The sequence below is a fragment of the Zalophus californianus genome, chromosome 8 (assembly GCF_009762305.2).
Source record: "Zalophus californianus isolate mZalCal1 chromosome 8, mZalCal1.pri.v2, whole genome shotgun sequence".
Classification (NCBI taxonomy): Eukaryota; Metazoa; Chordata; class Mammalia; order Carnivora; family Otariidae; genus Zalophus; species Zalophus californianus.
The window spans coordinates 57,675,812-57,700,741 of NC_045602.1; the positions used below are offsets into that span (position 1 = coordinate 57,675,812).

At 43.0% G+C, this 24,930-nt stretch overlaps 1 protein-coding gene and 1 long non-coding RNA gene across 9 annotated transcripts in view; one reads left to right on the forward strand and one right to left on the reverse strand.

Annotated features, from left to right (window-relative positions):
• The first annotated feature begins 402 nt into the window (after nt 1-402).
• On the forward strand, nt 403-3,671 carry LOC113937015. 4 transcript variants are annotated; one of them, XR_003524460.2, is made up of 5 exons: nt 403-1,714; nt 2,190-2,336; nt 2,509-2,581; nt 2,684-2,776; nt 3,197-3,670. It is a non-coding gene; the product is annotated as an uncharacterized LOC113937015 (long non-coding RNA). The 4 variants fall into 4 exon arrangements; XR_003524458.2 differs by having other exon boundaries at nt 2,509-2,776; nt 3,197-3,671; XR_003524457.2 differs by having other exon boundaries at nt 2,190-2,776; nt 3,197-3,671.
• Nucleotides 3,672-10,908: 7,237 nt separating this feature from the next.
• The window catches only part of AFTPH (aftiphilin), a 67,781-nt gene continuing 53,759 nt past the window's right edge, over nt 10,909-24,930 (reverse strand). For 3 of the 5 annotated variants that reach the window (XM_027621357.1, XM_027621354.1, XM_027621356.1), the window contains 4 exons: nt 24,649-24,709; nt 23,022-23,105; nt 18,856-18,979; nt 10,909-12,046 (listed from right to left, as the gene is read on the reverse strand). In XM_027621357.1, coding sequence (XP_027477158.1) covers nt 11,902-12,046; nt 18,856-18,979; nt 23,022-23,105; nt 24,649-24,709 — 414 coding nt within the window. In that variant the 3' untranslated portion in view covers nt 10,909-11,901. The remainder of the gene's footprint in view (nt 12,047-18,855; nt 18,980-23,021; nt 23,106-24,648; nt 24,710-24,930) is intronic. The other 2 variants (XM_027621358.1, XR_003524588.1) reach the window with 2 other exon arrangements.

The window sequence follows — 24,930 nt, forward strand, 5'->3', positions numbered from 1 at the left end:
TTTATAAGCTTGGCAGCAGCTTCCAACACATTAACCCAGAGGCCTTCATGGGCTCCCCAGCCCACCCCTACCCCGCTCTGCAAGAAGGGAAGCTCCTACGAAATGTCTAGATGGCTCAGAGAAGAATAGAACACAGTCTGGTTGCAAGTGGCAAAAATGCCCCTGGAAGGAGCTTAAAGATATATGTACAGGGGCGCCTGGGTGGCTCAGTCATTGGGCGTCTGCCTTTGGCTCAGGTCATGATCCCAGGGTCCTGGGATCGAGCCCTGTATCAGGCTCCTTGCTCGGCAGGAAGCCTGCTTCTCCCTCTCCCACTCCCCCTGCTTGTGATCCCGCTCTCTCTGTGTCTCTGTCAAAAAAAAAAAAAAAAAAAAGATATGTACATATAGAATGTATAAATACGTGTACTATTTTGTATGTATATTTGTCTCACAGAATCTAGATAAAGGTCAAATACCAGCAGGAAGGGCAGGGATGTGATGGGTCTTGAATGCAGAGGGACTCAGAGGGCAGCTCCCAAGCTTCGCGACTTGAGGTCTCACTGCGGCTCTTCTCCGAACATCTAGAGCAAGGGAATCCTTAGCAAACCACACAGAACATTTGAGAAAGGTCTGCCGGGGGCCCCTCCGGCTTCAGCTAGGCCTCTCCTGCAGAACTGTAAATAGGTACCCAGTCAGCAGAAGTGGGACAGCCGCCCAAGGAGGAGGGTTGAGGCGGGGGCAGGCTGGGGAGGCTTGTGCATCTCTCTCTCCCCATGGAAGGCACTCCTCGGAAGATCCTGCGCAGAAGAAGGAGCGAGAGGGGGTGTTAACCTTGACCCTGGGACCCCACCTCACAAGTCATCTCTTCCAGGCTGGGGGCTCTGGAAGGAGGCAAAGCGATGGGACCAGGGCGAGGAGCCCTGCTTGGTGGCCCCCAGGAGCTGTCCTGGAGGCACCCTCAGCGAGCTGGGCGGCCTTCCAGTGTCCCATTGCTCTGTGCCCAATCTTCCCCCGGTCACCCCTGCCCAGAGTGACCTCTCGCCCCTTGGAATTTCTCTTTCTTTTTGGCTCTTGGCCCTCCCAGCAGCAGGTCTGGAAAGCCTAAGGTGACGTCTGGCAAGTTACCCAACCTCAGTGTTCTCACCTGTGGAATGAAGATCATCATCGTAGGTACTTCAAGGGGGTGGTGGGGCGGCTCAGGGGAGATCAGAGCTTGAGCAACGGCGCATGCACTCTAAACTCCAGGATTCAATCCAGTCTGCTGTGTGCCTCGGGCAAGTTACTTGAGCTTTACTGTCTATAAGGTGAGATGAGAAGCGTGGCACCTATTTCCCAGGACTGCTGGGAGAATAAGTGAGCGAACGCACGGAGGGCGCTTTGAGTGGTGCCTGGCCCTTACCGCGTGCTAGGTGGGCGCCTGCTGTAGAGAGGGGAGCCCTGTGCTGTGCGCATGGCAGACCCTCAGGAAATGAGCCCTGATGCCCCAACCCCACTCCTTGCTCGGGGTGGGGGGGGGGCCTTCTCTCCCGGTTAGCTTGTGCTCCTGGGTGGGAGGGGCATGCGGTGGGAGTTTGACACAACTTTGTTGATTCACCATCCAGAGAGCTGCCAGATGCCCCTCTGTGTTTTTCTTACCTTTTTTTTTTTCCCTTTCTGGTGGAAGTGGAGGTTGGGACCGTGTCACAAACTCTGCTGGGAAACCGATGAAAGCTCTGGACCATCTCCCCAGAAAGGTGCTCAGAAGCAAGTAGTCACAATATGTTGCACAGGGTTTTAGAGGATTCCCGGACCCCTTGAGGGCCAGAGTGAGAAGCCCCTCTTTATTTTTTTTTTCAAAAGATTTTATTTATTTGACAGAGTGAGAGAGCACAGCAGGGGGGAGCAGTAGAAGGAGAGGGAGAAGCAGGCTCCCTGCCAAGTAGGGAGCCCGATATGGGGCTCCATCCCAGGACTCTGGGATCATGACCAGAGCTGAAGGCAGACGCTTAACCAACTGAGCCACCCAGGAGCCCTGAGAAGCCCCTCTTTAGATGAGACGCCCTCCATGTCTTGTCGGTTTTACTCCAACAAAACAAAAGCTGCCCCTCTTCCTTTACTCATCAGTGGGAGGCACCTCGGCTTCCACCCTGGCTCCCATGCCCCCGCAGTCCCTCTCCCCAGGCCCCCTGGCTCACTGAGTGCCTACTCCAAGCCTCGACCCTTGGCTAGGAGTTAAAAACAACACCTGTTCAGCGTTTGAGGGCGAAGAAGAAAAAGAAGGAGAAGACTCAACTTTGATAGAGAAACAGAAGGAATCGTCCTCCAAGCCAAACGCCATAATTCACCGCGCTTTTATTCGCTGAGTGGGACTAAATGGTATTTATGACCCAACAGGCCCTGGACTCACCCCGAGTTGAGTGATTCAGGAGTTGCCCAAACTCTGGCAGCAGGGAGGAAAGACACGGGAGTAGGGAGATCAGACAACTTGCAGGGGAGATTATATTGTTCACGATTGGTGTGATTTTTTTTTTTTTTTATCTACTTACAGTAAGTGTAGTTTCGGAATTTTCGTACAAGTTTCTGGGAAGATGATAACCCCAAACAAGATCTGTTAACTTGAGGTCAGTTGTGGGCTTGGAATAGGGCTGTATGCTGTAGGGCCCAATCAATTCATTCATTCAAGATTTATTAGGTGCCTTCCTTACACATGAGAGTTGTTCTAGGTACTGGAGTAATGGCAGTGTACAAGGCAACAGAGGTCCCTGTCCTAATGAAGTTTGCAGCCTTGGCAGGAGAGATAGATAACCAAATAAACGGTAAATATATGTCGGATGGTAATGTGTACTGAGAAGAAAAACACGGCCCCCAGTGGCTAGACAGGGTCGCGGGACACTATTATAGCTGGTGCTCAGGAAAGGCTTCTTTGAGCTGAGGCCTAAAGGAAAAGGCTTGGAGCCATGCAGAGGTCTGGGGAGGTCCCAGGGAGGAAGGAAGGCCATCCACCAGGTGGCCAGTCCTGGTTGGGTTGGGACAGCCAAGCACGACTGAGGTCCCAAGGGCCAGTTCCTCCAGCAGGGGGTTTCTGGATGGTCAGGCTGTTGTATGCCCCCCACCCTCTGCTGGAACCTTTCCTGGGGCACATAGGTCCTTCCTGGCTTTGTGCTTGGGCCTCTCTGCCACGCTGAGAGCATGTTTCTTCCAGAGCCTTACCTCCCTATTGTACCTACACTTTGCAGAGCCCAAAGACTTCTGCTGAAAGCTGGATGGAGTCGGTGATATTTCAAGATGTTAACCTTAAGAAAGGCCATACTGTTGGTTATAGACTGAATGTTTGTGGTTTGTGTCCTCTCAAAATCCCTTTGTTGAACTTCTAAGCCCCAGTGTGATGGTATTCGGAGGTGGGACCTTTGGGAGGTGATTAGGCCTTTGGGATGGGATTAGTGCCCCTCTAAGACTCCCCAGAGAGCTCCCTCACCCTTTCTGCTATGTGAGGATGAGGTAAAAGACAGCTGTCTATGAACCAGGATGCAGGCTTTCGCCAGAACCTAGCCAAGCTGGTGTCTCGATCTTGGACCTCCCAGCCTCCAGAACTGTGAGAAATAAATTCCCGATGTTACAAACACCCCCGTCTATGGTATTTCTGTTTAAGCAGCCTAAAGGGACTCAGACGCTGATAGAGGATATATGGGGGACAGAGAAACCAGCAAGCTACATGACACTAGGAAGAAACAGGTGCATCCAGAATGTGGGACATTCTGCAACACAACTGGCCTGGGCTCTTAAAAAAAAAAAGGTAAAAAAAATAAGAGGATGGGAGAACTGTTCTAGATTAAAAGGAACATATAGTCAAATGGGATGCATCCTCCTTGAGCAGACCCTGGTTTGAATGGGCAAGCTCTGACAGACGTTTTAGGGATGCTTTGGGGACTTGAAATAGACTGGTTTTCAAATGGTATTCGGATATTATTGTTCGTTTTTGTAGGTGTGATAATAGTATTGCAGTTAGATGAAAATATCTCTGTATTTTGATATGATGGTGTGTGGGAGAGGGACATGGGTTGATAGCCACAATTTATTCTGAAATTGTTCAGCAAAGTAAGTAAATAAAATCTAAGCTATCTAAGGTCTAGGATGGCTCAAGGAGGGAGAATGCAATGTCCCACGGGCCCTGGCTCACCTTCCTGGAGTTGGCTGGGCCCTCCATGCTTGACAGACCCTGACCTGTGCACTTCCCGTGTGTCCGGGAAGGGACTGGGCACCAGCACCTGGCGTTCACTTGCTTAATCGAAGATGAGTGAGTGCGTGGATAGCCTCTGTGGGACTGAACGCCACCCCCCCCTTCACGTTTACCTCCCACCTACCCTTGAAGCCCACCATAGGACAAGGAAAAACATGGGCAGACTTCCACTTGTCACTTTTTATGGAAACGCCCTATGGGTTCTCTCCGGATGATTCCAGGCCCTGCTGCCCTCTGCCCTCCCCTGGAGCCCCTCTGGCATCTCCCGGAGCCCAGTTATTTCTGGAGCCTCCCTGCTCAGGTGGAGAGAACGTTGCTCAGAATCACTGGGACGTACAGCTGGCCTGCTGGTCTCTCATTATTTCTTTGAATCAGGGGCTGCATCCTAACAGCCTGGGTCCCAAGTCAGGCAGGGCACACTGCAGGCGCCCAAGAGAACTTGGCGTCCTCAATAATAATACTAATGATACCTAACATTTATTGAGCACTTAGTATTTCCAAGGGTCATGCTAAGTGTTTAACATTAACATTAACAGAATTAATGTCTTTAATTCTCCTAAGAAGCCTGGGTTGGTATTTTTTACTCTAATTCCCATCCGCAGTTTACACACAGGTTCATGGTGTCACAATTAGGAAGTGCCAGTGCGGGATTCAGACTCTCAAACTCTGGTTGCCTGCTTGCTGCTTGTCTCCCGGGAGGAATGTGCGGGCCGCCTCTTTGGTGGCCCTGGAAGCCCGAGGAGTCCCGTGCCGTGGGGCTGGTGACCGCGTGGAGACAGCCAGCGAGGAAGGGCGCCAGCCCCCAGGGCCCCGGGGCTGCAACTCGCAAGCTCCGTGCTGCACCGATGAGCTGGAATGGTATATAGCTCGTGCCCCTTCTTCCAAGCCCTGCGGTAGCCGCCACAAGGCGAGGTCCATCGGGCAGATGGACAAGTGTCACCTTCTCTGGAAGTGTCTGGGGGGTACCCTCTCCGTGGAGGTCGGCCGTTGCAGATACGAACCTGTGGTGGCAGGTGCTCCCCTTCCACTGGGAAAACAGCCATGTTTCAAGCAGCCTGGGCTTTCTTATCCGTCACGAGGGCAAGGCATTCCTGCCGGGTCCCCAGGAGCACCGGAGCGGGGACCGAGCACTGTGTTTCATCCTTGCTCCTCTCCTGGGGCCGGCTGGTCGGCTGAGGCCAATATTAGATAAATACCAGTTGTCACCGGTGGGCTCTGCCCTGATTTTCTACCCTTGAATGCGTCCTTTCAATAGGTGTTGGGTGACACAGGCCCATGAGGTCCTGCCTGCCTCACAGATGTTAGGTTCCAGCCACAAAACCAGAATAAAAAAAAAAAAAAAAAAAATCTGGGGTGGGAAAGAAGAGTCCAGATTTCACTGAAAACGAAGCTCTCCAGAGCTGCTGACTAAGGAGTTTTCTTTCCAAACATCTGAAACAGCAAACAGATTGTAAATTAAGAGGGAGTTACAAGATAGTAGCTGCAGGCAAACAAGGCCTCCCTGTTCTCTGGGTCGGAGCTGGGGCTGCACTGCGGGGCCGAGCACCCAGGGACAGGGATCGAAGCGCAGGGGGGCCCGCCACTGGTCGGAGGGGGCTGCAGAGGGCGTTCTGGCCTCTTCTCGGACCCGGGGAGAGCAGTTTCCTCTGACAAGAGGCGGAACGCTGGTCTGGGTCATTCTCTGGAGCCGATCAATTAGTGACTCCCACCCAGATCAAAGTTCAGGCTCCCAAGGCAACTCAGCAAAAATAAAGTGAAACAAATTGTAACCCCATCAAACAGATGCTTCCCATGAACAGGGCTTGAAGGGGGAGTTGGACGGTCCTTGGGCCACACTTCTCTCCTCCCGCAGAATGAAAATACTAATTTCAGTAAAACGTCTGCTTTCCCTGGAGGCTCGAGTTTCTAACGGAAGGCGGACCCCTGGGGTAGCCTGCTCTGGCGGCAATCCTGCTGGATTTGGGGTCCTGGGGCCATGATGGGAGCCTGGGCCCAGAACCACACGGTCAGAAGCAAGGCCCGCGCCGCCCACCAGGCCCACATGGCTGCCAGCTCTGGAACGGAAGTTCTGCTTTGGATGACAGGATGGAAGAAAAGGGGTGGGGTAAGTGGGGAAAATGGGTGGCCCTCCTGGCAGGTTGCATCATGGAGGATGCCTGAAGGCATCCTCGTTGTATCCCTCGGGGGTAAAGACTATCACTGTGACATCTGCTTTCAGGGCTATCCAGCCTTGTCTGAGAACCCAGCACCCAGTGGTGTGGTCATGTGAGCCCCTCTGAGCCACGTCAGACCTTGCTCAGAGACTGAGAGGCATCTTTACTGATTTCCCATGTCCCAGATAACCATCTGCTCAGGGCACCCTCTGGGAAGTGGTCAGGATGATTCTAGGTTTGGGAGTCTCCTAGAGAGCTGGGTACTTTTCAGCCAGGGGCCACCGGTGGTGTAGGGCCACAGAGCCGTGCTCCAGAAGTGGCCCGGATCCCCATATGTCCAGCCCTTACTTGCTGCTCGCCCAAGGCAGGGATGGAGGCAAAACCAAACCCAAACAAATAGCTTTTGGCAAAATGGAAGCCCCAGGGGGTTGGGGTAGTGTTTGGGGGTTGCTTCAGAGATTGAAGGATTGAGTCAGTGATCAATAGAATAGGGTGTGTTTTGGAAAAAATTCAGAGGGGCTTGAGGTGGGGTTTACAATATTTGCAGGCAAAGGCAAAACACAGCTTCTGGAAGGATCCCCATCCATTTCACTGAGAGGCTTATGCATAAACTGGTTTAGGAAGCAAACCAGGTGAGAGTTTGCCTACGTGTTAGGCACTGTGCCAGGGGCCAGCGGGACAAATCTGGGCCAGACACTGACCCTGCCCTCAAGGACCTCATAGCCTGGAGGAGAAAGAAGAGCACATCAGTCATCATAAAGCAAGGAGACGGGTGCCCTAACGGCCCTCATCATGCCAAGAGGCTGATACCCTGCGGGGAAGCGTTCAGCCTTTGGGACCAGACAGACTTGGGTTCTAGACTTCCTCTTCCTGGCTGGGTGACCTTGGGGACGTGACATCATGTTCCAAGTCTTGGTTTCCTCACCAGTACACTGGAGCCAGAAATAGGTCAGGTACTTCTTAGGGTTCCTGGGAGGATTCGGGGAGAGAATGTGTGCGAAGCCCCCGTGTCTGGCGCTCAGGACTGCTTGGAATCAACGTATACTAGGTTTAGTAGGAGTGTTACACCATCGGAGGGGCTTGCTGAGCACTCTGGGAGGCTGGAGAGCGGCTGCATGGGGTGAGTGGGGCCTGGGGTAGGGCCCGGGGTGAGGGGCGTCCAGAAAGGCTCCCAGAGGGAGGAGTGCTGGCCGGCTGGTGAGGAGACGCATTCCTGGCAGAGGCGCCAGCCCGGATCGGTCCCCAGGAGCCCAGGGGCAGAGAGGAGGTTCTCAGATGCTGTGCCGAACTCACACATATTACGTGAAGTGATGGGAAATGCTCTTTTCCGCGACAGCCCAGGCCCAAAGGATCAGCTGAAACAACGGATAACCGACACGGAAGGCTCTGGAGGTCAGGCTGACTTACCGTCAGGAGCACAACCGCAGGAGGCTGTGGGGACCCTGGGGTCCGCTCGGTAGGGGTCCTACCGGCCAGTGCTGGCCATCCAAGCAAGCGAGATTCGGAGCTTGCTCGAGGTCCCCGTGAATGTTCACGGGCTGGCCCAGCCACCCCTTCAGAGGGGAGACGCAGGAGAGTCAGGAAAACTGTGGTCGGGTCCTGCCTCTCTGGTTATAGATGCACAATGCTGTGCAGGTCGGTTTCCTGTGTAGGCTTCCCACTGCTCCAGCTTGCAGAAGGGAATCATCCTTGGCTTTTTCAGATTTGTGATCTGCAACACCCCTGTCCCCCAACATAGAGGCCCACGGAGTTAGTAGCGGCCATCCCCATCATTGCGGGGCCAGCGCTGCAGGGCTCCTAGCGGTGGTTTGCGGGTGCCCGACTGGCTCATCTTCCGGCTCTAGAATTCTGTGATTCTCTAAGGTTTCTTCCTACCTTAGTTTTCAGTTCTGTAGACTCTGAAGTACCGGAGCCTTAGAAATGGGATTTATTCAACATCTTCCAGCTGATTAGTGGAGAACTGTATTTAGAAGACACAACTCGCAGCCTAATCCGGCGTCCTTTCTACCTCCCCAGGCTGCTGCCTACCACCATCCACGATTTGTCTTAGCACGGGTTCCTCCCTGGGCCCAGGAAACCTGTGTGGCCCTCTATAGATTCCTTCCCCTCTTCTAAGAAAACACCAGGAAGTCAACAGATCCAGCCCCGAGACAACAATCCTGGAATTCATTTCTCTAGGTATGACTTGAGCTCAATGAAATACTGTGTGTATGCAATGTGAAGTTAAAAGTGAGGCCCAGCTTTGCAGTGGTCCTACAGTATCTGTCCTCTCCTTCTTACCACTAGAATGCCGCTTAGATGGCTGCCCACAAGTACTTCCCTGTCTCTTTTGTAGCCAGATAGGGTGCTGCAACGAAGTTCTGGCCGCGAGATGGTAATTAGAAATATTTTGTATACCTTATGGAGTGTTCTTAACAAGAGGGAAGATGCTCTTTGCTCTTCCTTCATAGATGGCTGGAAGATAGGCATGTTGGCTGAACCATCAGCAGCTCCCTTGGACCATGAGGTAGACACCATGTGTGGGTCCTGGTGGAACGAGATAGTCAAGAGCTTCAGTCACTGATAATCTTATGAAGCCCCTTCACCAGCCCTAGACTGCAAGAGAAATGAATTTCTATGGTTTAAGCCACAATTGCTAGGTTTCATCAATTCTGGTCATTGGCTGTAAGATGGAACTATTTTGTACATCACTAACAGAAAACCCACTGTGGGTGAAATGGATGCCCCTACAATTGTGGGGCACATTCCAATCTCAGAGAAGTTCAGATGTGACAGAAGTATGAATCTTATTACGTGGAATGCAGTATTTTGGGTTTTTGTTACTCACAGCCAAACCTAATCCTAACTGATTCAAGAAACATGAGGGAACGAAAAGTGGCAAGTTCTAAATAAAGAACATGATAATCATGTAGAGGGAGGAACAAGTTTCTATATAAAAGAATGACTCACAAAAATAGTAGTGACACATGACTCAATTTAGGGACATTTCTCCTATACTTCCCAGTCTGGATTTGGCCATCAAGTGAGAGGAGACTCTAGGGGATGAGTTGAGGTGGCTTTAAGGTGTCGAGGACACAAAGCTGACTGATAAACCAGTCTCCACTGTGTGTGATTGGCTTTTAGGGTCTCTGCCTCTTCGGCATCTTCCCCCCAACTCTGCAGGGCTCACCTGGTTGACTTTGAGCAAGACAAATGGTCAGCTGCTGTGTGCAGCCAGCGGGCTCTCCCTTAGCTGAGACCCAGAGAGACGCCTGAGGCTCTTCCCTCACCAGCCACTGCTCCTGCTTTCGGGTGCAACCTGAGCCCTGGTTTGGGGCAAGCACTTCTGGTCCTTAAGGCGAGTCCTGACTTTAACCCGTGATAATCCAATACTGATGTGCCTGTTGTGATTTAAAACATCAAAGGCCAATAGGACAAGCAAGAGGGAAATCTGGCTTATCTAAACGTGGTTCTAAGATGAAATATCCATCCTGTGTGTCATTAAAGCAGGGTCACTTTCATGAGGAAGACCCACTTGACCATGTCTAAATAATAATGCAATCACTTGTTATTTTACGGGATCCTTTCTCCCATGATTGCTTCTTGAATCCGCTGGGTCTCCAGGGGCCATCACAGGTTTCGCTGACTCTACGTTCCTGCTACCATTTATTGACTCTTTCCTCATATGACAACTGTTTTACATTTATTATTTAATACATCAACCCCACAGGAAGGCAGTATCATTCCCATTTTCAAATTAAGGCTCAGAGAAGTTGATTAACTTTCTCTCAGTAACGCAGCTGATAGATGGGCTCTGAACTTTTGTTGGTAAAGGCTGCCATTATAGTCTAGTCGTCCGGCAGAAGCAGCCCTTTCAGCTTCAATTACCGAAACGTGTAAAGTTCTGCTGAGGAATACTTTTATCCTTCCATTCGGAAGGGTCACTGGACACTGGGGACTTGGGACTATTCTGAAAGAGAGGCTTCTCTGAAACCACGATGACAACAAAAAGGTCGGACAGGCACGGTCACTCCAGGCCATACTTCTAGTATGTTCACCAGCGGTTCTCACGGCCTGTGTGATAAGCTGGCAGCACAGGGATGTCCGTGCAGGAGGGGCAGAGGGTTCCCACAGAGCAGGAGGTGGACTACTGTCGGGCCGGCTGCCTGTTTCTAATGAATTATGTCATGTGACTCTGCTGACGCAATAGTCGATAGCAATATTTAAAAATTACCTTGTAGAAATTTCTTGCTCACCTTAGTATCATGCATATATTTACTGGCAAAGAAAAAAATTCCCTAGAAATGCTTATTTAACCTTGCCAGTTCTGATGAAGATACATTATAGTGAATCATGGGAAATTCTTTCATGATCTCATGTTCTACATAAAAATAGCTCCGCCTCAGTGCTGATCCAGTTCCTATGGGTCAGATCCCAATTCCTTCTGCTTTCAAAAAAGTGGAAGTCCGAACTACCAAGTGATTTCCTCTGGACTGAAATACATTAAAATGGAATAAACCTTCCCATCCAAACTCATATTTTTCCCTCAGATGCCAAAGTACAAAAACACCAGGCTAAATTTCTTTTAAATTATTTTATTTTTGTGTAAGCTAAAAGGAAATTTACACACTGAAATCTCAAAAGACCTTGGGCATGCACATTAACCTTGTCAGAGGTTCTTCTACGTGTCTTTCTTTTTTCCATAGGAATTTCCCCAAACATTTAAAACCCATAGTTTTTACTGTATATACAGCCTAAACCATAGCAATCTATGATTATGTCATTTTACACTGTGCAAAATCCTCAAAAAATAGTGGTATGATAAAACAAAAAATCATTAACAAGTAAATTTCATTGTAAGACATTCATGTAATTTGGTCCTTCTCCAAACTAAACTGATTTAAAACAGACACAATCTCTTTAAACCCCTCCAATCAAGTTCTGACAATGATCTACACCCTGTAACAAAAGAGCAATCGATAAAGTACCTTGCAAAAGGTCAAACAGCAATATGCCAGATTGAAAAGATTAAAAAAGAGCGCAAAACTGTTAACAAAAGCCAGATCTTAAACAAACCCACTACACATAAAATTGAAAAAAAAAAATTAAACGGGGACTTTGGAGCTTATTTATGATAGCAAAAATTAATTCAACATATGATATGAAAAATTAATAGGACATTCAATGCAATCTGAAAAAGACTGAAGGGGATTTCACAGACAGTGGAGATTTGAGTTTTTAATTTTCTTTTTTTTATTTCAAAAGTTTTGTAAGAAGGACACCACCAGTGTATTTCACAAAGACATAAATGTATACACCCCAGCAACACAAAAAGAATAAATCTTCAAAAATGTTCATCCCCGATTATTTACATTTTTTTCTAATATAAATTTAGGACTTCAGTATGTAAATAAATATACATTACTATGTATACCTTTCTAGTGCGGCTTACCAACAAATCAGCTGAACTTTTTTTTTTTTTTTTTTAATTAGAGCAGGTATGCTTTTGATGGAAGGGAGGGAAGGGCTGGAGAAGGGAAAGCAATTGAAATTGTCCAATTCACATCAGTTATCAGTCTGCTTTCTCTTGGGACCTTGTGGAAGGTGTTAATGTGGCCGGAAACATCAACACCTTGGCATGCATGAACGTTAAGTCTGGAAGGCTAGCGATCACCTTGATGGCTTCTTCACTTAGGTGCTCTTCTCTTTTCGGTTTCCTATTGACAAATGAAAAAAGAGAACCGTGTTAATGTGACTTTGCTGTAGGTCAAATGGGAGAAAATCCACTCTCAAGGTAGAGAGTTAGAGATCTGTGGGGACTTCTCTGCCAGGTCCTGAACCTCGTAATCCCTTTGTGTGTGTGCTTCCAGTGCCAGATGCCTAATCTCTCACAGAGATGCATGCCCGAGTTGTGTGTGCTCATTACAGCCAGGATCGGACCTACAGACATTCCCATGTACCTATGTACAGCACACAGATTTGCTGAGGGTTCGAAGCATCTACCGGGGCACACTTTTAAAATGTTACTAAGCAGAAATAGGATGCTGGAGCCCTAATAAAAGTTCACCCAACCAGATTTCTCCCTGACCCCCAAACTACCAAAGTTACTTCAACATAAAACAAAGTTTATGTCTGGCACAAGATCTTGTAAGTCATTTTAACCCGGGCTTTCTTCATTCCACATGGGGAATTCCAGGAGAGAAAGCCCTCAGCTCAAAAAATACCCAGTCCTGGCCCTGCTGGGACACAGGTGGCAGGTCCAAGAGGGGTAGCAGGGGAGCTGGTTTTGGATGCTGAGAATGGACACAGGTTGGAAGTGCTTGGGGAGAGGGGAAATCTCAAAATCCTAGGGGTTCTGTAGACGAAGTACATTTTACTCACTGCCCCCGGTATTAGAGGTGAGCAGGTTAGTGCCTAACACAGATAGGAAGAACTCCTTTTCATCCAGGGCTTCCCAGATAGTGAGCTGCAGAAATGTCAAGTGAGCCTCAAATGTGGCTCAAATTGAGCACATGACTGTAACCCAACCTTGATTTTTTTCCAGGATGTTAAATATATTGAAAGAATAGTTGAAAGTTAAATATATTGAAAGATATTAATTTTAGACCAAAGTTCATTTAAAATTGTTGATTCTAAAAAGCCCAATTCTCTTTTATGGTAAAATAGTTGGTACTATATTAGGTGTGACACAAGTTATTTCTTCCACCTAATTATTCTCTTTGTCGTCGTGATGGGGAACGGGACGTCAGGAGAAGAAGCAAGAAGGGAAAGACAAATATGGGCCTTTATTTCATACCTAGATTTTCTGTTATCACTTTTGAATTCAGGCTGAAATGAAAAGGTTTAATAGAATGATGGAAAAATTTTGGGACGGAAGAATCTTAGGACCAAAGTTCTTCAACAAGGGATGGGCTTTAGGCACACCAAAGCCATCAGATCAACCAATACTCAGTTTTAGGGTTTCTCAGAATGGAATAGCAATTCAGTATTTTCCACTTAAAATCTACAATTTTAATTGCATTTAAATGGTGGCAAAATTATTAGGTGGATGTTTGATGAAGAAAAACCAGAGACTGGGGGCACCTGCGTGGCTCAGATGGTTAAGCGTCTGCCTTCAGCTCAGGTCATGATCCCAGGGTCCTGGGATCAAGCCCCGCATTGGGCTCCTGGCTCAGTGGGGAGTCTGCTTCTCCCTCTCCCTCTGCCTTTCCCCCTGCTCATGCTCTCTCTCTCGATCTCTGTGTCTCGAATGAATAAATAAAAATACATATTAAAAAAAAAAAAGAAAGAAAGAAAAACCAGAGAGTAAAGTGAAAGACTATAAGTGTCTGAATGATGGAAAAGGCCAGCCTCTCACCAGTGGTCCATTTTAGCATCACTAATGATGGAGTCAACCAGATTATTATGCAACTTCTGATGCAGTACAACACCTGTGCTGGAATCCAGCCAGAACGTTTCACCCGAATTCATTAAACTTGTGGATATAATTCCTAGCTTACAGGAAATAAGGGGAAAAGAGAAATATATTAAATACTACTTGAAGGAAGCCAACAGATAAATCCTGAGATTGGGATGTTCTGCAGGACATCTGGACTGATCTTTTTAATAAGCTATTGTTAAAACTGAAAACAAACAAAAGGGTTGGGGTAGATAAGCTGGATTAAAGGAAGCTGAGGAGCTGTAACAGGCAGGTACAACAGTTCTCTGCTTTGCTGAAACCAATACTGAGTTGAGGGGACATCTGAATATAGCTTCGGTATTAGATAGAATAAAAATGCACTTAAGTTCACAGATGGAGATCACAGACTGCAGAGGTAAGTTCAATTTGGCATGGACCATAAAATCTCGTTTTTGGTTAAAACAACACACATACATATATTATTTGCATAAAATGATCTGAAAGGAGTTACACTGATCTGAGTGGTAAGAAACTTAATAAAAATTAAGTTTTAATTTTTTGTATTTTCTAACTTTCTATAATATATCTTACTGCTTCTGTAATGATAGAAGGTTATTAAAAACAGTAACAAATAGAGAGACTCTTGACTCCGGGAAACAAAAGGTTGTGGATGGGGAGGTGGGTGGGGGGATGGGGTAACTGGGTGATGGGCATTAAGGTGGGCACATGATGTGATGAGCCCTGGGCGTTATACACAACGAATGAATCATTGAACATTATATCAAAAACGAATGATGTACTATATGTTGGCTAACTGAATTAAAGAAAAAAAACAGAAACAAATAGGGGCGCCTGGGTGGCTCAGCTGGTTAAGTGTCTGCCTTCGGCTCAGGTCATGATTCCGGGGTCCTGGGATGGAGCCCTGAGTCTGGCTCCCTGCTCAGCGGAGAGTCTCCTTGTCTCTCCCTGCCAACTTGTGCTCTCGCAAATAAATAAAATCTTAAAACAAAACAAAACACAATAACAAATAAAATTGCACCTTAATGAACTTTCTTATTTGTGAAACGCAGTTGGAGTGTGAGAAAGGAGAGCAAGGTAGAAGCTTTTACCCAAGAAATGGTTGGTAAAGATTACTCTATAGACTTTCTACTAAACGGCCTTACTTCAGAGGCACTACTTAGAAGCAACAGGAAATTGAAAAAAAAGTTTACAGAGTTGATAGTTTGTGTATTTATCTGTAGTCACTGTGCATTGATGTGATCTAGTTTTCTTGGAATATAAGAAGAAATGCTTGAGGAGAACCTGAAAACAAAAAGTTGTATCATGAACTTTTCTCAAATACAAAAGCAGTGACCTAATTTTGATTTACATTCTCGTTAGCTAAGATTTATCCTTTTTGTCAGTGGAATACAACTGAGAGTCCAGAAACAAACCCATATATTAATGGAAAACTGATTTTCAATAAGGGTGCCAAGACCACCGATGGGGAAAAAAGAGTCTTTTCATCAAACAGTGTGGGATATCTGCATGTAAAAGAATGAAGCTGGACCCCCCCCCACAACACATTCAAATATTAAATCAAAATGGATCAAAGACCTAAATGTAAGAGTTGAAGCTATAAAACTCTCAGAAAAAAAACATAGGTGTAAATCTTCCTGACCTTGAAGTAGGCAATGGTTTCTGGGATGGCTATAACCAAAAAGTCAGACAAAAACAAGCCTCAGTGAGAATGTGGAGAAACTAGAATCCTTAACATAGTATTGGAAGAATGTAAAATGGTGGCATGACTTTGAAAAACAGTTCAGCAGTTGCTCAAAAAGTTAAACATATTGTTACCATATGACCTGGTAGTTTCACTCCGAGTATGGAAAACATCTGTCCACACAAGAACCTGTACATGAGTGTTCATAGCAGCATTAGTCAGAATAGTCAAAAAGCGAAAACAACCAAGTATCTATCAACTAATTAATGGATAAGTAAAATGTGGTATAATCAAAGGAATATTATATTATGCAGCCGTAAAAAGGAATGAAAAACACTGATACACACAATACCATGGCCGAACTTGAAAACACACTAAGAGAAAGAAGCCAGGAACAAAAGGTCACATACTGTATGATTCCATTTATATGAAATAACCAGAACAGGCAAATTCCTAGAGACAGAAAGCAGATTAGTGTATGTCTAATACACTAATATACTAATATACCACTTTTCCCAGTCTGGGAAAAGTGTCAGATAGGAGTAACTGCTAATAAATATGGAGTTTCTCTTTGGGGTGATAAAAATGTTCTGGAATTAGATAGTGGTAATGGTTGTGCAATGCTGTGAACATACTAAAAACCACTCAACTGTATACTTGAGAAGCGTGGATTTTATGGTATGTGGATTATATCCCAACTAAAAGGTCAAAAGAAAAAAAGAAAAAAAAAAGACGTATGTATCCCTTTTGGCAAATAGTCGTTTGGCTTGTATAAACGAGTTAGAGGTCTGCCGCTACTAACTAGGTGGTCACCTACTGATTAAGGTAATGAAGTAATTTTTCTCTGTGTTAGAAAAGGTAAAGCAAGAAGAAGGAACTATTTTAAAACTAAGATCTTGCATTTCTTTAAAAAGTGAGAAGTTACTTTAACAAGCTGGGTAGGGAAAGAGATGAGCACATGCATTTCTTCCTATATATGCAGCAAAGGCATTCAGAAAAGAGTATGTGTTTGTTACATGTCAATTTCCTCTACCTACTCCTCTGTTTCTTAACCTTGTGGTACCCTGCAGTCACTCTACCTTCTGTGTGTTGTCAACAGTCAAGAAGATTTTGCTGAGCTTTACTTTCTGTAGTTTTTTTTATTCAAAAACAAAAAGAAAAATAGAACAAAATGTAAAAGCAACAAAGACTCTGAAATTTTCTGAAATGATGCATGCCATTCACCTTTCATCCACCCTGTACAACTGAGAATCATTCACAGGGACACCTTATGGTATTACCTTCTAATTATAAGACGTGAATATGTGCATTTCTTACCATTTTCAAATAATTCCTCAAAACAGAAGACACCGTTGGCAACTTGGTGGTTTTTTTCCCCCCCAATTTGTGTTTTAAACACGAAGCTGGACAGATACTAGAGAGCAATTCAATGCAGTTACAACACTCACCTTAAGATACACACAGTGGTTCTAGTTCATTCCGTAATAGTACAGAATAAGTGAAACAATGAAAATAATTTCTTAAAGCGATAGAAGTTTTTCAAGTTCCCTGGCGTACACAGGATGTTTCAAGGATGAGTTACAAAGTTAGGAGAGCAAGCAAGCTAACAATGTGGTGTAGAGCTCCTCCTAATGGCACAAAGACTGAATTCTCATCATGGGATTTTCAAAGTTCTACCGCAGTTCCTCCAGTGAGACTGCAGAAGTAAAAACGTAATGAAATGGTAGGACTGTCCTTAGAAAAGGTCGCCCTAAAAATGGTAGGGAAAAGCCCAAACAATAAAAGCATCAGTATTTTTTTTTTTAAAGTCAAATGTGCAGTAGCTTTTGGCTAACATATATAGAAAAAATGGACGAGAAATTTGTATGAGAAGAATTTCGATTTGAAAATATGATTTGGGGAGAAGAAAAATTAGAAAGTGAGCAAAAAGAATCCACAGAGGATTCATTTACAAATAGGTTCACTTAAGAGGAGGCTTTACCAGTGCCAGCAGGTGTTACCACAAAGACACGGGAACAATGAGAACAGGAGAATCTGTGGTGCGTGCATGTTGTAAATTATTCTAAGGAAAAGCTACGGGTGTCCACAATTATAAGATAATAATGCCTTTTCATAATTATAAATATTAATAATAATACGTATCTGTTGAATGAATGGATATTTAAGTACACAATACAGTTTGAAAGGCAATGGGATAATTCAAACCAAAGTTTTAAGACTGGTAAGCATTTATTATTCATAAGAAAAAAAGACTTTTTAGGACCTCTTTTTTTTTTAAAGATTTTATTTATTTATTTGAGAGAGAGAATGAGATAGAGAGAGAGCATGAGAGGGGAAAGGGTCAGAGGGAGAAGCAGACTCCCTGCTGAGCAGGGAGCCCGATGTGGGACTCGATCCCGGGACTCCAGGATCATGACCTGAGCTGAAGGCAGTCGCTTAACCAACTGAGCCACCCAGGTGCCCAGAAAAAAAGACTTTTTAAATGGCTTTTTCTCTACAGAAGAATTGATTCAAAAGATAAACCTGAATCTGACATGGAAACAGAATGTATTTATTTAGGAGTAAGGGCTATAATACTTCTGCCAAAGTGGGCCACTAGCAGGTAAGTATTTCCGCTTGAAAATGCTGATGAACAATGGATTTGGAACAGTGAAGCTGGTGCTCCTATCAACCAGTATTTGCTCCCGCAGTAGTGATTTCCTGGTTCACAATGACTACCTCTTATTAGGAACTGGCCTATTCTTATGGCTAACATGTCAAAGCAATGGCTTACTGTTCTGGTGCTAATTTATGTAAAACTAAAGGTTTACTGAATCCTGAGCACAGGGCCCAAGTGACATTCCTTCTATCTGGTTCCAACACTGCTTTTCTAAAGGCCATGTCCCTGAAGGGCCTCCCAGAAAGCCTGGCAAAGCAAGCCTTCACATCCCAACTCAGAGATGCTGTACATCAGCAAAAATGCCGAAAATAAAATAGTAGCCATCACCTATTCCAGCTTAGGTCAGGATTAGAAAGATTAGCCTAAGTGACTCTGGGAGTGTGAAAGTGGGTTCCCACAGATGATCATCTCAGTGGTTATGAAGGGAAAAAGGGATTGTTTCTACAGTGGCTAATGATCTCAATATTTAATCAGAATTCTTCTCCACAAAGTTTGGTGGGGCGGGGGGGGAAGAGGGGGTAAGTAGAGAAAACCACATCTGTCAGCCCTTTCTAGCCTCTTATGAAATAGCTCCGTTCTGATAAAGTTCATAATGAAACATAATTTGATAACTGTTTTCTGGAATTAGGCATCATCTATTGATTTTTATAAATACAAAGTGAATTTTAATACAATTTATTGAAATACTGTCAACTTATTTGCTTTCCCATTTGGACTGTTTTAATACAGAATTCAAAACAGGGTGTAATGAACACTATCTGCTTACCTGGTAGATGTGCTTGTCTTCTCTACTGTGGACATGAGTCTTGCAAATGCATCAGTCACTTTGAGGCTTGAGGTGGAGATTTCCAGCTTAGAAGTTGTTAACTCATACAACTCTGGATCCACACCTTATAGTATAAAATGACAGTCAGTGAGGGCAAGCTGTAGTGCGTTACTCAGTCAGCCACCATCAAGACGCAAAAGGCACTCATTCTGTAAACATCTGAGTATTTTACGAGCACATGTCTTTAGACTACTGTAATACTGCATGTATTTTTTAAATTACAATTCCACCTTTCAGGATTTTTATAAAGTAGGAAAATACTTTTAAAATCTCACTTTGGTATAAATACAGCCTTAATTCATCTAACATTTATGTAGTAAATATCATGCAAATATTTCTAAAATTTCTATCTGCTGTAGAAAATTCTCTCAATTTTGGATTACTGACATGAAAGTTATCAATGTTTTATAGAGAGTGCACATGATTTGTTATATGATACCTTAATGTTTAAATGGACTGATTAACCTCATTTTTGATATTTTCTCTCCCTCTACACCTCTCTAACCATTCTATCTCCATTACACTCTCTTCCACACCCAAAGATTTAGAAGCTTAAGTCTCAAATATGGTAAATGACTTGGTTAAATATATTCTGACCACCTGAGGACATGAAATACTACTCAAAACATCATATTATATACCACATTGCTCTTTCTTTGAAGTAGGGAGGGTAAAATATTCCCAGAAAAACTAATAAAAGCACTACTTTTAGACAAAATGAAAACTGTCTCGGGGTTAATTATATTTCTATGGTCTCATATCCGAGTTGGTTTTAAAGAATTCAAAATGAAGCTGAGTTAGATTTATTTGACTTCACTAAAACATACGTATATATTTTTGTATTTCCCTTGAATATAGATTTATATTAAATAACAATGACTACAAAAACACTTAAAAGAACAATTAAATATTTTCGACTCAGGCTCAATTTTGGGTAATAGAGACTCAGATAAAAAAAAAAAAAAATTAATCCGGGGCGCCTGGGTGGCTCAGTTGTCAGGCGTCTGCCTTCGGCTTGGGTCATGATCCTGGAGTCCTGGTATTGAGCCCCGCATCCTGCTCCCTGCTCCGCGGGGAGCCTGCTTCTCCCTCTCCCACTCTCCCTGCTTGTGTTCCCTCTCTCGCTCTGTCTCTGTCAAATAAATAAAATCTTAAAAAAAAAACTAATCCTCTGCTCTCTATGGTACCAGCAAATTACTTGAGGTAAAAAGTTTAGCAGTTTCAGAGTATAGCAGAAAAGCAGACTGTAAGGAAGAATGTCTTATAGTTTCATCAATTTTTATTATTTCTAAAAAAGCTCTGAAGATCAGAAGAGAAAATTATACATAAATGTAAATACTAATGTTATTAACAAGTTTCCTCCTTTTAAGATATTTAAAGGTTAAGAAAAAAATCAGGAACTGCCTTCTATTAACCAACTTTGCAGATGACTGGCAGATGTAAATACAGACTCAGATGTTTACAGAAATCAAACAAGCAAAAGCAGCTTCCACAGTTGTTATGTCCAACAAGGAAGGAAGGCTATAGAAAATGTTTGTTGACTCTCCCAAGTTCTTAATATTTATTTCATTAAGGTACAGTTTCGAAAAATACTTAGACCCTTTCTTTGTATCACTGTAAGAATATAGGTTTCAATTAAAATCTAAAAAATTGTAGATACCTGTAGGGGACCAAATGAACCCAAAGTACCTCCTTCCTCCACTGTGAAAGGTTAGATTCCAAGTAACCACAAAATTTAAGCTAATGTCTAATATACAGCACAGAATAAACAACTGCATTCTGACTGGCAACAAAAAGTGGTAGTAAAAATTTGGTCAGGTTTGTAAAATACTGGCCACTTGGCTGTCAAAAAATAAAGTGGGAGATTAAAAAAAAAAAAGACAACAAAAAACCCAACCCCCCTTGCCCAAAACAAAACCACTACCATCACAAAAAAACCAAACCAAAACAAAAGAAAACAACCCCAGGAAAGTACCATGACCATGTTTTATATTTTTCAAAAACAAGGTAACTACTTACTCTACCCTAATAATTGGAGAATAATTCTTTTTTAATGGAAGAGTCTGCCTGTGTTTTTTTTGTTTGTTTGTTTTTTACAGAACCTTAATGAGGCACAGTTTAGTTACATAACTAAAGCTAGCCAACCAAGTTCTATGCCAACCTCCTAAGTCTCACACACAAATAATTAAATAACCGCAAGCTAAGACAAAATGACTTTCCCAGAAACAAGTCAGAAAAAGTGCAAGCAAGTGGTGAAATGGAACACTGAGAAAGGTGTTGATACCTGTAGGTTGATGGTAAGTTTTAACAAAACCCAATAGCAATAAAAAGAAGCCAAAGCAAATTTATAGTAATCAAGTTTATAGAGCAGCTAGAGCATATTAATGAAAATACGGAACAAAAATATTTAAAAGGTTCCAAATAAGGAGGACTGCATTTGAGCATGCTAATTTCACTTCCATTACAGCTCTAAGCTTCTGAAACCACTTGCTCTTCTTGAAGCTGTGTATACTGAGCCTGGTTATCACGTAATTTCTGTACTTCATTTGTGTTCTTAACTGAGTTTGAGATGTAACCAAAAATTAAACTTAAACCAGGTTTTAGGTGTCTAAAAATAGTGACCTCATGTAAATTACAGTACAGTTCATGACAAAACAAATCTGAGAGCAAATTAAAAATGGGAGGCTGGTAATTCATTCTTGGGAATACAGTAATAAGGAAACTGATACACAAGTTTTTGTTGTCTTTTTTTCCCCCCAATTAAGTATTAAAAACAGCTAATTAGGCTTACTCCGGTCATTCCATAGCTCAAACATATTTAGAAGTAATTTGAGTAAATAGTAAAATATCATTTTGAAGTCAAAACCAGACACAGATTGGTTTTTCATATGCTTGCAAAATCTTGGAAATAATGAAAATGATAACCAGGGGCTTAGATTTGAGAAATCCAGTCATTCTACCAAATGGCCTTGGAACTTCCTTAGAGCAGGATGAGATTTCCATAACCAGATTTTGGAGAAGGATGTTCTGGGTTCCAGGCTCACCCTTATCTGACACTTATGGTCTCCCCCATTTCCCACCACGGCTCCTGAACTGCTCAAAGTGGGTGGTAGGGTATCAAGCAGAATAGAATAAAACCAGCAAATTCTCAGGAACCAGGCTGGCTGTTAACTGGCTGCTAGTGGGGATAGACAGGGATCCTCGCTATGCATTCTGGGCATCAGCATCTGGTGATCAATGGGCATGATTATCAGATCACAAGGAGGGATGACAGGGACTCATTAAAATCGTATCAAATAAAATGTAAACATAAAAATGCCATTATATTTTAATCTTTTATTCAGTTAAAAAATGACAAAGTACATTAGTCCTTTGGTCAATAAACTGAACTTCGCAGGGCTGAACATTAATTTAACAGGTACTCCAGTAAGTTTTAATTTCTAGCTTTTAATATAGCAATTATTTTCTACTATTCTGTAACATTTCTTTTTTCTCCATGGAAGTCTAACAGAATACTTTCTATTTGAGAGCTACATAAAAACTACATAATAAATTCTATGTGGGGTCTATATAGAACTAAGTGCTAGACTCTAACATTTTGGAACCTATTTATACACTTAGCATTAATAAACAACTAACTGAATGCTAGAATTTGTAGAGGTTCTATTACCACAGACACTACAATGTAAAGTCATCTTTGTATGCTAAAATATTCTTATAGCTCTAAACCTGTATTTTTTTCAAATGGCCTTATAGGATATGCTTTCAAAAATAAGCATATAAAATATCACATTTTGCATTTACAGGAGATCCCCCCCCCCCCCAACAAACCCTGCCTTTAATTGTCTAAGCACATTAGGGCTACTTTAGTCCTAGAAACTACTTTCGGCTCTGACTGGTACACTGAGAAAGCTTTCCTTAAAACACATTTCACAGAAGTCATTTGTTATAGTCAGATACTAGAAAATAATGATAGATAAAAGAAAAGTATTAGAAAGATATTATAGAGAATACAACTACTTGTTTCCTTGTTTATAGGAAAGTCAAGTGATGTGGTCATGCTTTTAGTAATTAAACTAGAATTGTGGTTTTAACACTCTGCTGACCTGGGATTGTGGTGCTGCTGCTAGAGCTACTGTCATCCACGGGCCCAAAGAAATCAAGGTTCAGAAGAGTGGAACCTCCACTAGCTTGAAATTCAGTGACCGTGTTGGTAGGCAGCCACACAGAAGGTAAGCCAAGGGAGGAGGGGTTATGTGTAAAAAGGGGTAAGACACACACTTGAACATGCAGGTTATAATTAGTAGTCATTACATATTTTAAAATCAACATTAAAACAATGTGTACAGTATTAGTTTTTCATTACTAAGGACATTTCTAAAGTAACAATTTAATAATTCAATGTACATTTTCTCATGTACAAAGTAAATAATTTAACACTTAGTAAGGTTTTAGTTAAGAGTTCAGTTCTTTCAATCAAAACTCAAAGCCATACCAGAAAGACCAAGGGGAAAGTGTACCCGTTAAAGGGAAACAATACTTTAATCTCAACCCAACAGTAAATCACTATACATGCCCCAATCAATCTTCTGTGTTAGTAATGTTGGTTTCGAATTAATGATTTTTAAAAAATGACAAAGTTGTCAGTTTCAGGACACACACCAATACATTAACTCGGTTTAAATTAAAATAACATTAATAAGGACTGTCATAACTGCCCTACCCTGATGTGCAGCCTCAAGCTGTACTGTTCCCCTTTAACTCTGAAACAGTAATCAGAAATAGCATACAGTTTTAAAGAAGTTGTTTGTTAATAAAAAGCATGATGATTTGACTGAATATTCGAGACACCAGACAACAGCAAAAGGTGCATCCAGGCTTTCCTTCAGCACTGCTATTCAATTGGATGCTTTCCAGATGTCCTAGGACCCCCAGTCTAAGGCAAAGCTGATAGAATGACAGGTGTTTTAGACAATGGCTCAAATAACTTATGAAGTATAAAGAATAAGAATAATTCTATCTTAGGGTCCAATTAAAATGTGTGGTGTCAACACACGGGAAAACTAGCATTTTGTGTCATTTATTTTAAAGACCCACATTACTAGGATAAGTTATTCCTTTTCAGGATTTTCTCTTAAAGCCTTGAGAGAAACCAATTATTTCTGGAACTACCTACTAGTATTTTGAGATGAGTTTTAGAAAAGGATCATGAAAATCATTCATTTTCCAGTTGCATAATAAGTGCTCTATAAAATATTATTAAATCTGAAAACTACTTTAAGTCAATAAATATGGATCTATTTGCACATTGTTTTTGGTTATACAATTGTGCTTTGTGCTTTTTTTAAGCAGCCTCTAGCCACAAGACTTTGCATCCAAGAAAATTCCATAAATTAAATCTACAGAAACAAATTTCAAGTAAACTGATCCTACCTAAAATATCATTCCAACTACTTAGATCCTTGTAAAACGTAAAGAAGCTTGTTTTTGACTTAAAGAAATTAAAATTTTACCTAGCTACTGCTACCTACTTATGGACATTAATACCGTTAATAATAGTAACAGCTGTTGTTTTTGAGCAATTACTGTTCAGAAAGAAAGCCTGAATTTCCAAAGATAAGAATAAGAAATTATGTTCAAACAAAAAAGGAAATCAGCAGAGAGAAGTCTGTCTGAACTTTGTAGCTTTCTTAACTCTAGCTCTGGTGCTAGAGGCTCTACGGAGAGACGTACCATCTAAAGGGTTAGTAAGGCCACTGCTACTCCAGTCAAACTGGACGGGTGGTAGAGACTCCTAGAGTTGAAAACCAAAAAATCAAAATTAATCAGTACAGGCTGTAGCAACATAAAGAATCCTTAAAAAACCAAAAACAAAAAACTATTATAGCAAGATCATTAGGCAATAAAGTACCTAAAAGACAAAACTGGGAGAGTTTACAATTTCAGAAGGTTATCTAAAAATATGAACACAAATTGAAATTGAAAAATTGACAAACAATACAGTTTACTGATATT